The sequence below is a fragment of the Theropithecus gelada genome, chromosome 6, assembly GCF_003255815.1.
Source record: "Theropithecus gelada isolate Dixy chromosome 6, Tgel_1.0, whole genome shotgun sequence".
In the NCBI taxonomy this organism is placed as follows: Eukaryota; Metazoa; Chordata; class Mammalia; order Primates; family Cercopithecidae; genus Theropithecus; species Theropithecus gelada.
In genome coordinates, this window is record NC_037673.1 from 76,936,325 (window position 1) to 76,949,273 (window position 12,949).

Here is a 12,949-nt window from a genome sequence, read left to right on the forward strand (position 1 = left end):
GCCCACCACCACGCCCGGCTAATTTTTTGTATTTTTAATAGCGACAGGGTTTCACCGTGTTAGCCAGGATGGTCTCGATCTCCTGACCTCGTGATCTGTCTGCCTCAGTCTCCCAAAGTGCTGGGATTACAGGCGTAAGCCACTGTGCACAGCCCCCTAGCATTGTTTCTTATACTGAAAATGGTACGTGATTGCTTGGGAGGATGGGAATAGCAGATACTCTTTTCCCACAGTTGCCAACAGGGCTGTTTTTCTCTGTTCCTCAATATAGTTTATAAGAGCCAACATTTCACTCCTAGCAGCATTTCTCTGATCTCCCTTGACTTCTCCCTCCAGCTACTGCCTCATGTCTCACTTTCCTTTAAAGCAGAACTCCTTGAATTGGCCATACTCATTGCCTCCAATTTCTCTCTTCTCAGGTTAACCTAGATGCACTTTTATGAGGCTTTCACCCCCAAGCACTGCATTGAACAAGACCACTAATGACTTCCTTGTTGTTAAATCCAATGGTCAACTGTAAGCCACTGACTCATCTGACTTATCAGCAGTACTGGATACAGTTGATCATTCTTCTCCTCAAGGCATTTTCCTCATTTGACTTCCAGCATACTTCCTTGCCTGGTTATCTTCCTGTATCAAGGGTTGCTTTTTTTTGGCTGGTTCCTCTTCATTTTCCTAATTTCTTAACATTCGAGTGTCCTGGGATCCATCATTGCACAGCGTCTTGTTCCATCTATGCTCACTATCTTGTTGATGTCATCCAGGCTCATAGCTTCAAATATAATCCATATGCTAGTGACTCTCAGAGTTATATCTCTAGCTCAAGCCTCAAACACAAAAATCCAGCCTCTCACATCTTGTTCCCTACTCAAAACCTCTTGCATGTCTAACAGCCATCTCAATTTTAACAAGTTCACAATCAAGCTTCTAATATTCCATCTCACACCTCCTCTTGAAGTTTTATGCACATCAGTAAACAACTCCATTTTTTCCAGCTGCACAGGACAAAAGCCTTGCATTCATCCTTGACTTGTCTTTTTATCTTGCCAACACATATCCAAACTATCATAAAAATCTGTTGGATCAAAATTGACAAATGGCATCTAATTAAACGTAAGAGCTTCTGCACAGCAGAAGAAACTATCAAAAGAGTAAACAGACAACCTATAGAATGGGAGAAAACATTTGCAAACTATGCATCTGACAAAGGTCTAATATCCACCAGCATCTATTAATATACGGCATTTATACAAGATTACAAGGAAAAACAAATAGCCCCATTAAAAAGTGGGCAAAGGACATAGACACTTTTCAGAAGAAGACACACATGTGGCCAGCAAGCATATGAAAAAAGGCTCATCACTGATCATTACAGAAATGCAAGTCAAAACCACAATGAGATACCATCTCACACCAGTCAGAATGGCTACTATTAAAATGTCAAAAAATAACAGATGCAGCTGGGCGCGGTGGCTCATGCCTGTAACCCCAGCACTTTTGGAGGCTGAGGCAGGCAGATCATGAGGTCAGAAGACCTCAAGATCATCCTGGTTAACATGGTGAAACCCCATGTCTATTAAAAATACAAAAAATTAGCCGGGTGTGGTGGTGCATGTCTGTAATCCCAGCTACTCGGGAGGCTGAGGCAGGAGAATCGCTTGAACCCAGGAGGGGGAGGTTGCAGTGAGCCGAGATCACGCCACTGCACTCCAGCCGGGGTGACAGAGCGAGACTCCATCTCAAAACAAACAAATAAAACAAACAAACAAACAAACAAAACAAACAACAAAACCATAACAAAAACCAAAGGATTTGTGGCCCCATCCTCCCTACCCCCAAGAATTCTAGTCCTCTAAGAGTTGGGTGACCCCTAGGACTCTCGTATTAGTACTCCACAGAACCCCCTTAGAGAAACTCTGGTCCTTACCCTTTGGATCTCTCATAGGCTACCTTTTATCACATTCATGTAGAACAGAAGTAGGCAAATTACGGCTCACAGGCCAAATGTTGCCCACTGCCTGTTTTTTTTTTTTTTTTTGTAAGTGAAGTTTTACTAAAACACAGCCATGCTCTTTAATTTACATAATGTCTTTGGTTGCTTTTATGCTACAACCGAGTTGAGTGGTTGTGAGAAACCGTGTGACCTGCAAAGCCTACAATATTTTCTATCTGGCCTTTCACAGAAAAATTTTGTTGACCCCTGACATAGAACATAAGACAAATTGTTCCTGAACACTACCCAGTAATAAATTATTCTTTTAAAAAGCTAATGTCTTTCCAATATATGCTTAAGACAAATCTATTCCCCCTAAATAGGTAATTAATAATATATTTAATAACTTGTTCCTTATCTTTAATTCCCCAAAGAATGTGGAGCATTTTTGTTGCTGTAACCAATACTAAAATAAAACCTAAACTAAATTGTGTTATAAATAGTCTTTGCATATTTACAATTTGCTGTCTATATACATTTTTTTTAATCAAGAAACTTCAATAAAAACTACAGCACTTTGGGAAGAATTTTCAGTAATATTTTCAAAAGAAAAAGTATAATTTCAAATGATCTGAACAACAGCTAAGCTCTTATCTCAGATGTGATTTTAAACTATGATGCTTTATTGTTTCATACTAAATGTCTTGGACATCTTTGGCTTGCAGGAGTAGCATGAAAGTGAAAGGAAAACCTAATACTGGTCTAGAATGACCAACCTACGTTTCTCCTAAATACTCGGTATGGCAAACAAATAAAAAACAAAAAATTGGATTTCTAATAGGAAAGTGTTGCATTTGATTCTAACTGGAAAACCCAAGTAAAGACAGAATACCTGACACTCCCTTCTTTGCTCTCTGTCCATCCAGTTACTGCTGTAGGGTCTTTAGTTGCCTGAACTGCAATTTTTTAAAAAGCTTACTTAGTTACTCAAGCTGAGCAGTTTTAATTTGTTCTAATAGTTGAGGCCAGAAAAACTATTACCACAACTGCAGGACAACATTATCAAAGCCAGCAGTTGTTAGGCACCTTTATTTTTTTAGTTGCTTTTATCTTTATAACAGGGAAAGATTTGCTCTATTTTCAACGTTTAGAATCTCTGTTCTTTAAAGATTCAAAATTATATTTTTAAGAAAATTAAACTTAGTTTTTATTTCTTGAGGTTTGATAAATAAGCCAACTTCCTCACCTCCACTATCTAAACCCTGGGTGTATTTAATTCTGAGAAATACTATTTCTAATGTCTGAATTTTTTGAACTATATATATTAATGCTGTTAGATATTCTAGTCTAATAAATTAGTTCTACATCAGATTTTCAGTACCCTACTCATTCAAACTAAGAAGGATATAACAAGTAATCTTTTGGTTCATTTATCTAAGATCTGAGATGGTATCTATAACTTCCTGAGAGGGAAAGGGAGTTTGTCCTGGCTCAGAGTACTTTCTGAGACTAATTTCTGAAACAGCCATAGTGAGGAAAGGCAAACCACTGGAAGCGAAGGTAATGCCAAGACTAATAACAGAAGGAAATTGAGAAGGCATGTAGATTATGTAATTACATGTATATAAATGGCTGGATTTACAAAGTCTGAATAGGAATAGCAGAGTAGATGAATATAGATACTAAGGTATCTTCAAAATGCAGAATTTATTTTCAGAAATAAATTAAACATCTATCTCCCAAAAACATTTAACCAGGACTTGTAAAACCATATATTACTGGTTTTCTTTTTCACTTTCGAGTGTTATATTAAATAATTATTTTTCTCATTTTTGATTCTTTTTCTTTTAAAATATCAAAAATATTGTACACTATGAGCTTTTTGTCCTTGTTGCTTTATGAATGTCGTTTATATTGAGCCTTTCCTAGTCAATAATACCACCATGGAGAAAAGAGGAAATTTCTTACTATTTTTTTTTCTTATTGCGTTATTACTATGTCAAAGCATTAGGTCAGCTTGCTACAGTGCAGCCTTGCTAAAAATAGAAACTCTGGAAAAAGGCCCTGAACAAGTGGAGATATCTGCAAACTACCACTAGATGGCAAGGCAGCTTTACCACTGCCAATCTTAGGCCTGCAAACAAAATGTGACTTAAAACCTGCTGTCACATATTTTCTACTATATCCGAGTTTCATTCTACTTAGATTTTAAAATGTGAATGATCACCTTGGTCTGAAACTAAATTACTTGGTATCCTTTATCATTAACATGTATTTATAATCTTATCCACGTCAAAGTCTTAAATTTACAACCCAACATCAACATATTACCAGTTTTTCAACAGTTTCAGCTAATAAAACTAAAGATCTAGTGACTAAAATATAGTAAATATAGCCAAGATAAAAATCAAAATACATGATAAAAGAGAACAAAGGTCTATACAGAGTTCAAAATTAGATATTTACAGGTATATCCCAGATTAGTTACAGACTCAAAGATATTATCCACATTAGCACCTATTAAAAGATTATGTTGTGTTTTTATATAAAGGATATGAATATATTTAGATATCAGAGTGATAAAGAAGTTATAGTTTCCTTCTTAAACGTTTTCTTGTGGTAAAGAACATAAAGTAGGAAAAAGCATTTTTACCCGCCTCAATATTTTTTTGGTTAAAATAAGAATGTCCATTGCATTAATGTTCTATAAGTTATAGTAAATTCACAAGAGAAGCTTCCTTGTTACTTACTCATCCATAAAATTACAGAACTTTACAAGGTAACAGAGTTAATACTCTAATTTTTTAAAGAAAAGAATTAGTACTTTTGTGTTATTTAGTGCATTTTATTAGTAGTAAATTATTCTGATCATTATACACAAGTGAGAAGTAAACCCACTTGGTATAAGGAAGGCTGCTACCTATTTATATTACAGGAATCAAAGTCCTTTGCCTGTCCTTTTGTATGAATGCCATGAGAATGAATAAACAGCAGATCAATGCTTTTAATACATAACTCAAATTTCTTAGCATACTATGAAATCTTTGAATAAGACAGGGATATAAAAGAGTACAAACTCAGTTCTGGGTGCCTACAATGGATGTGTATTCACACCGTATCAAGATACTGTACTTGTTTCCACAAAAACTGCCAAACTTTTAGTTAGATCAATGGCCATGTCTACTCTCTTCCCTCTGGATCCCAAGAAGCAGGACTTCCCAATTTAAGAAAGCTGCTCTAAAGTCATTCATCCATTCCATGGTGTCACTCTGAGGACTTACAGGGTTTCTTATACAAATTATTCATTTGAAAACAGACTCCAAGTAAATAACTACATGTCATACTTTAAATGGCTTTATTTTACTAACTTTATACCTCCTTTTGCATGTCTGACTAGTCCCACTGATTTTACTTAATTGGTGTCTTGCTCAGCAACAGAGGCTCTCTCATTTCAATAAAAACATCAAAGTTTAAGTATGAACAATGTCACAAATAGAAAGACACTAAAGACTGCCTTTCAGAATGGACTTATTAAGTGTATGAAGTCATATCATAATTATTTATTTTAGAGTTTAATTCATTGTATTTTTCAAATGTAGTTGTTATGGATTCACAAGTTCAGAGTTTGTGATCATTCTACTTGGTAATGAATTTAAGTCTATACTTACAGTCAAAGAGGGAGCTTGTTCTGTAATGTAAACAGGAAAAAAGGGAGTGTGTTTGTCTATTTAGGAGAAATGTTTCAATGTAGTTTTTACAGTACAATCACAAAGTAAGGAGAGCTCAGAAATACTTAGGTGGGGCTTCATTTGCAAATTATAAATTCTTCTTTACTTTCATTTATTCACTAATTCTAACAGGCTAAATTCTTTTTCGGTCCAGTCCATTCAGGCTATCTCCAAATAAGCTTTGCATTTACTAAGAATATAAGTTATAAAATATTATCATTATCTAAAAGTCAAAGGCAATAGGAGGTAACCACCCTTCATAATTTCTAACCGCAACCAGGAGAGGCTGGAACAACTATTTAACACCATTTTGACTAAGTCTCTTTTGAACCAGGAATTCCCTGATATCCAAGTCTGGCTCTTTGGAGAATCTGAGTCTTCATCCTAGCCAGCCTTCTGGACCTTGTCACTTGAAGGAGCCACACCCAGCTCTTTTCCAATTGCTTCTATTCCTCTTTGCCTTGTCCTGAACTAATAATCAGGATTGTGCCTGATCTTGGGTATTAGAGTTTATGAACTGTGAACTGATACTCCATTACAGGTTCTCCAGATTTGGATCATTCTTGGAGATCAACATCTCTTTGGAATTAGATTAGAAATGGGGGTCTGAACTTGAATTATGATTGTCTGTTGCTATTTCTACTCATGGAAGGCAGCTACTCCTCACTAACTATATGTATTTTGACATTACGGCCAGAATCACACTGTAGTTCAGCAACTGCAGGAAACCAGTGGATATTTAGGACATACTTGAGTCATTTGATCCCATCATTATATGTACCAAAAGATAATAATATCATATGTCTTTTTTAAATTTTTGGTACTTTGAGTTAATACTTTAAAGAGGCATTTATAGGGAGACATATTTAAACGTTGAATAGAGGAAAAAAGTACTTGGGATTAGCTGAAATAGTTTGCCTAGAGAAACAGAAATGGCTTGTGTATCAAATTCAAACATATCTGAAACTTTTTCAACCTCCTGTCTTTCATTACTCAGATAAAGACACTAAACTTATCCAGAGACCCAAAGTAGAAATCTCAGAATCATCCTTGATTCTTCTCTTTCTCTTCTACCCTAACTTTGGTTAATTAAGGCCTACCAAACATAACTATGAACTGTTTATTCCTTTCTAATTCTACTGCCAATGATCTTGAATCAGTTCAGAAAGTCTCTTCCTTGAGCTGCTATCATAGCCAACCTACTAACAGGGCTGCATCTGTAATGGATTCTTCTTTTTAAATATTAGTGTTTTTGGTAGTTCAGTTGTATATTCTCTTACCCTCTCATTCTGTACTTTCTCCCCAGACAATTCATCCACCCCTGAGGATTCGAGTACCCTTAATATGATATGGCCCTGCAATTTTTATCTCTAGTTTAGATTACCGTCCTAGACCTCAAACCTACGACAGGTCTATCAGCTTAATAGATACGTCTAATTGGAGGACTCACGGGAACCTTATCTGTACCACCTCAAACGTATTCCTCATTCTGTGGTCTGTAGCTCAGAAAATGGTACCTACATCTGCCCAGATTAGAGCCAGAAACCAGAATTATTATCCTTGAATTCCCTTATTTTGCATTATCCTGCATTTATTTCTGTCTCTCAAATCTATTTCATATCTCCCCATACTTACCACCACTATCTTAGTTAAGGCCACCATTACATTTCACTTGGAGTACTGTAAATGACTCCTAAATTCTTTCCCTATCTTCAGACTTGTTCCTCTGCAATTCTGGCTACACAATGTAGCTGGACTGATTTTTCTAAAAATGCAAATATGAACATGTTTGTCTCCTGCTTAAAATCCTCCAGTAGTTTAGTACTGCCTTTAGGATCAAGTTCAAACTCTTCTAACCTACAAGGGCCCTACAGTCCCTCTCAAGCTTCATCACCAGCTACTCTCCCTTTAGCTAATTAAACTCCAGTTTTCCTTGGTCTCTCTCTCTCTCCTTTTCCCTCTGGATCTTTGTAAATTATTTTCCCTCTTCCTAGAAAGTTCTTCCCCTCTTTTCCTTTGTCTAACTCATAACTCATCCTTAAGTGCCAAACTGGATTTCATTTACTATTTTGACAATACTTTTTACGCATCTCCCAAGATTTGGTTTGGGGGCCTTCTGATTTGTTCTAAGAGAACACTACAGCCATTTTCTTTCTATGCTGTAATGGCCTCTTCTCTCATTTATCACATTGTAGGGCTTCTTGAGGGCAGGGATTTTGTATACAACTCTCTCACAGGTGCCTACCACAGCCTGAATCTACCATTTAGTATGAATTCAGGTCATTGCCCTTCCTAAAGATCTCTGATGGCTCCTACTGAATAAAGACTCAAGTGCTTAACATGTGGCATGCTAGCGCATATCTTTCCAATTTTATGTCTTGGAACTCCTACCTACCCTTCCCCCTACCTTCTGTATGTATTACTCTGAACACCTCTGCACAGATCATTTTGATGCAGTCACACTTTTGCTTATACTATTCTGACTTTCTGAAATGTAATTCCTCTGCTTATTTTGGTGGACAATGTTTTCCATACTACTCTTATCTCCAACTCAGGTAGATTTAATGGCTCTCTCATCCAGGTCATCACAGAACTTTAAACTTTACTCTGTTAAAACACATATTTCACTGTATTATAGTTATTTATTTTTAATAATGCCTCACAGGCTATGCAATAAGCTTCAGGAAGGTACACACTACACCTGCTCATTTTTAGATGCCTACTACAGTGCCTGGCATACAGTAGTACTCAAATATTTATCACATTGGAAAAACTAAAAGCTAACTGTTTCAATTACCCTTACGGAGACTTTGAGACAAAAGATAGGGAAAGGGAGAACAGTTCATTCTACAAAATGTGAAAATGAAAATGTATGGATTTATACATCTTTGCTTAACCCTAGAATGAAAGAATCTGGCTTCCTCCCCAACCTGCTCCCTCTTTTAAAAGTGCCTCTTAGAGACTTTCAGTAACTCTCAAATATACATTATTCTGATTTACTCTGTTAACTCCTACCCATCTTTGGCAAGAGAAATAAGGGGATGAGGAAAAAATAAAATGAACTGGAAATATTTCATGAATAACAATCAACTACGAGACTTAAAAGATAAATTCAATGGCAAAAGTCCAGACTACTTTGATTTGAATCTAAGCCCTGTAACTTTCTGACTTTGTATAAATCACTTAGCTATCAATGCCTTGGTTTCTCTATCTGTACAGTGGGAATGATAATAATACATATTTTAAATCTAGGGATATTGTGAGGATTAGAGTTTATATATGTAAAGCATTTAGAATGAAGCATGGCATGTCGTTAGCAGTTAAGTGTTAGTTTTATTATCAATATCTGAAATGGTGGTGGTTTAATTAATAATCAAGAGTTACAGTCTATTCCTAGATTATAAGATAGCGCCCCCATGACAGAATGTGAGCTCTAAGAAGACTTTTCTGGACTACTTGGGTATTAATACAGAGTAGCTGAATAAATAAGCATGTTCTAAAGGACTACAGCTGGAACTCTGTTTTAATTAAGACCTTTTATTCAATTGATATACTTTGGAAAATTATTTATAATTGTATTTCTTTATTTTCACATTTATAAGTACATTGACGATCCTGCAATGATGGTGTGAATTAGCTAACAAATGATTATGAAGAACTCTGAAAATACAAAACTGAACTGACAAATTAGTTTATAAGTACCTAATGTAATTCATTAACAATACAGCATATTACCTTAGGTCCTGTAATGCCTTTCAACTCTAGTTCTTAGTTCCTAAGTTCTTAATTTTCTTAAATGGTATTATAAAATTAACTATAATTAATTTAAAAGTAAATTTTGGAATTTATGTTGGTTTGAGTTAGAAAACTGTCAGATTTAAGAAGTAGATGCTGTGAAATTTTAAAAAGTTAAATACTGTATTGTACTGTATTGTCATTATAAAATTGTTACCATCATTGCTAAAATAAGTGGTCTTGTTGAAATTTAAGAATACTCACATATATTTGAAATCTGATCTTAAAATGTTATACAATATTAATAAAAATTCCAGCTTAAAAGCCCCAAAGATAATTCTCAAACATATTTTGATATAGCCTGTAATTCTTGATAAATTAATATTATAATTTAGTTATATTTTGAAAGTACAGCCAAATCTTAATTATCTTGTCTATGGAGATATGAATAGCTTGTATAGTTAATATCCATTTCTTTTCAGAACCTCATATTTAGTCTGTTCTCCCACAAAATATTTACCACAGTTAATTTAATGTGCTAGTTTGTATTTCTCAACTCCTTTTCTTTCTTAATTAACAACAAAATGACTAAGTAAATACATAATCTAACAACATATAAAACATAAGAAGAAAGGGATATAATTGATAACCAATCTGAATATTCAAGAGTTAGCTACACATTATTGTTTACCTTAAGAATTAAAATAGCCTTATCTTCCTTCATATCTTTAATAAAATCAAACAGGAGTTCCTATGCCTTAACATTCCTAGTCAGAGTTTCTCTGAGTACCTGAAAGAACCCTGGTGGTACAGGACCTACTGGCATGCCATCTCCTGGGGGAATGTTTCCTAGCACTGGACTGGGAGCTGCTGCAGCACTCTGCAAAGAATAAAGGAGAAACAAACCTATATCATTACAGAGAAGGCACAAAACCAAAGACTAATGATAATAGATTGCAGGACGGGATGCTCTTTCATGCCTGGGAACAAATACTGGTAATTTTCCCCATCCTAGAAGTAAACTGAGATACAATAGTTTAGTATATGACTGGTTTAATTAGTTGGTTTTAACAAGTCTCTTTAAACTTTGTGAAGTCAAATAAATTTAATAATGGATATTTTGATGATATAGTAAATGCAAATAGTACTATGACAAAATAATAAAAGCCTTAGTAAATGCTTTAATACTTTAAGGCACAGGCATCTGAAATGGCAACATCAAAAACAAATAGGTGAATAAATAGGTAAAAAGTTTGAAAATGGTGGGGTAGATTGTAGGAGTTGATAAAAATAATTATCTTTTTTTAAGATTATGCTTTTATGTCATAAACAAGTATAATTAAATTTCCTGCCTATAGGTGGCAACACTCACATTATTCACTTTCTGATATACTGTAATTGGTAGCCAAAATATATAGGGTGGTGAGGACAAAAAAGTAAATAAAGGATTGAATAGGAGAAAAAAATTAGATTTGGAGAGAATAGTCTCATATAAATTATGAAAAAAATCAAATTGAAAAATTCAAAGTCTGCTTCACTTGCAAATTATTTCACGGAATCCTGGCATTTTATAAAATAGGAGTATGAAAAACTTTGGGTTAGACTCTTTGTAATAAAATCAACATTATAGATTTAATACTTACATAGGGAAGTTATACATACAACTGTTCTACAATCATAGATTTCATCCCTCAACCTGATTAGACATATTACAAATACTAAAAACAGTCAAGAAGGGATCAGAAATACGCTGAACATAGATCAGTTTGAATTGAACAGTTCTGCTATGAAGAGAAATCAAAGCAAAACTTGTATCTAGTGTATCTCTTGCACTATCTTCACCTATATTTCAGTGTATTCATTCATGCATTAATATTCCATTATAAGATGTAAAATCTCAGTATGTTTGTAGCACTCATTTCCCAGTATATAAATTGATAAAAAATACTAAATATGTTTATTTTATAGTACTGACAGTTGTTAAATAATTAAGGCCAATGATTTTAGTATTTCCTGAGGAAGTCTAGATTTAAATGTGATTATCTGAAATGTTGCTTACCTATGAATGTCAAAATTTTAAACTTCTGATAAGGCATATGAATATAAAAGAAGAAATAGTATTTCTTAGATTTTAAGATGAAACATGAGTCTATTATTCTAAGAAAAAACATGCAATTTCAATTAGTGCACATTAATGGAATACCTACCATTTGTCAGTTATTGCTCTATTGAGCTTTATATAGCAACACTCATGTTTTTAAAAAATGAGAAGTAAATTGCTTTTTTTCATTTTAACTAAACTTGTGTAAAATTTTAATACAACAATGTTAGGGTAAGAAGGAAAAAGTATCATCAAACACAACCTCTTTTAGTTTAAATAAATATGATTACAGCCAGATCTAGGAAGAAAGATTTGATCTGTATCTTTGTGGCTGAAATTACTGTCATGTAGAAATTGCTCTTCGTATGAAAAGCTAGACATAGCCTATCACTATTGTTATAATTAACTGCAGAACAGAAAATTGTTTTACAATAAAAAGACATATTAAAAAAGACAAATTTGGAAATCACACTCACCTGTACTTTCAAATGTATACTATAACACTGAGCATGTGTACAAAGTGACAAAACACAATTTACTGAGTTACTAAAACTTTTTAGTGTAGTTCGGAGATACAATTTCTCCCTCAATTCCAGTTGCCTAAGAACTACATAAAATATGTTTTCTTCTCTATTCAAAGGAATAGGCATTTGTATTCATTTGTAGCTGACCTAAAATTCAACAGGTAATCGATGCTGGTAAAGAAACATGTAAAATTCACAGTTAAATATTTGACTGATTGCTTATTTATTTTTTTCTTTTTTGGTAGGCTACATTGTTTAAAGGTGTATCATATGCTAGGTTGGTAGGGTTTTCTTCCAAGTTCTTAATTATATATGTTTCCTGGGTTTTCTACTTGCTATTATGTAAAAGCAAAATAAAATAAATCATTTGGATGAAGATTTAAGCAAGTTAAACCTTTAAAATGGCTTCTGAATTTTCATCTTATGCCTTTAAACATATTTAATAAATTCAGTAAGAATACTGAATTTATTCTCTCTTCTTACATGCAGTCAAGGATTTTTAAGTTTTGTAATATAATAGTTAATGTAATAGGAAAAATAATCTTTGCCCTCATAAAGTCAGCATTCTAGTGAGGGAAGAAAGACAATGAGTAAAACAAACCAAATATATTTATCCACGATCTAAGAAGAAAAAAGGATGGGGAATAGAGAATTCCCAGTAAAATAGGCAAGGATTGTAATTTTAAATAGGATAGTCAAGCAATCAACAAATCAAACAAATGAATGAATCCAGTTACAGTGACTACTAACTGATTTCCCTTCCTACATTTCAAGATGTACCACATTTTTATAGTTTGCACCTATTCTTCACAGAGGCACAACAATTTTGTGGAAGTTCCTCTTTCTTAATATTCATACTTTAGGCACAACAACAGAAGTGTCTTGAAAACAAGGATTTTTATAGCTAGATGATTCATCGTATACAACA

At 34.1% G+C, this 12,949-nt stretch overlaps 1 protein-coding gene across 7 annotated transcripts in view; it reads right to left on the minus strand.

Moving 5' to 3' along the window:
• Positions 1-12,949, minus strand: part of SSBP2 (single stranded DNA binding protein 2) — a 328,973-nt gene that overhangs the window by 87,552 nt on the left and 228,472 nt on the right. For 4 of the 7 annotated variants that reach the window (XM_025388415.1, XM_025388413.1, XM_025388410.1 and 1 more), the window contains exon 5: positions 10,187-10,276. The exons of the other annotated variants lie outside the window; for them this stretch is intronic. In XM_025388415.1, coding sequence (XP_025244200.1) covers positions 10,187-10,276 — 90 coding nt within the window. The remainder of the gene's footprint in view (positions 1-10,186; positions 10,277-12,949) is intronic. 7 annotated transcript variants of the gene reach the window in all.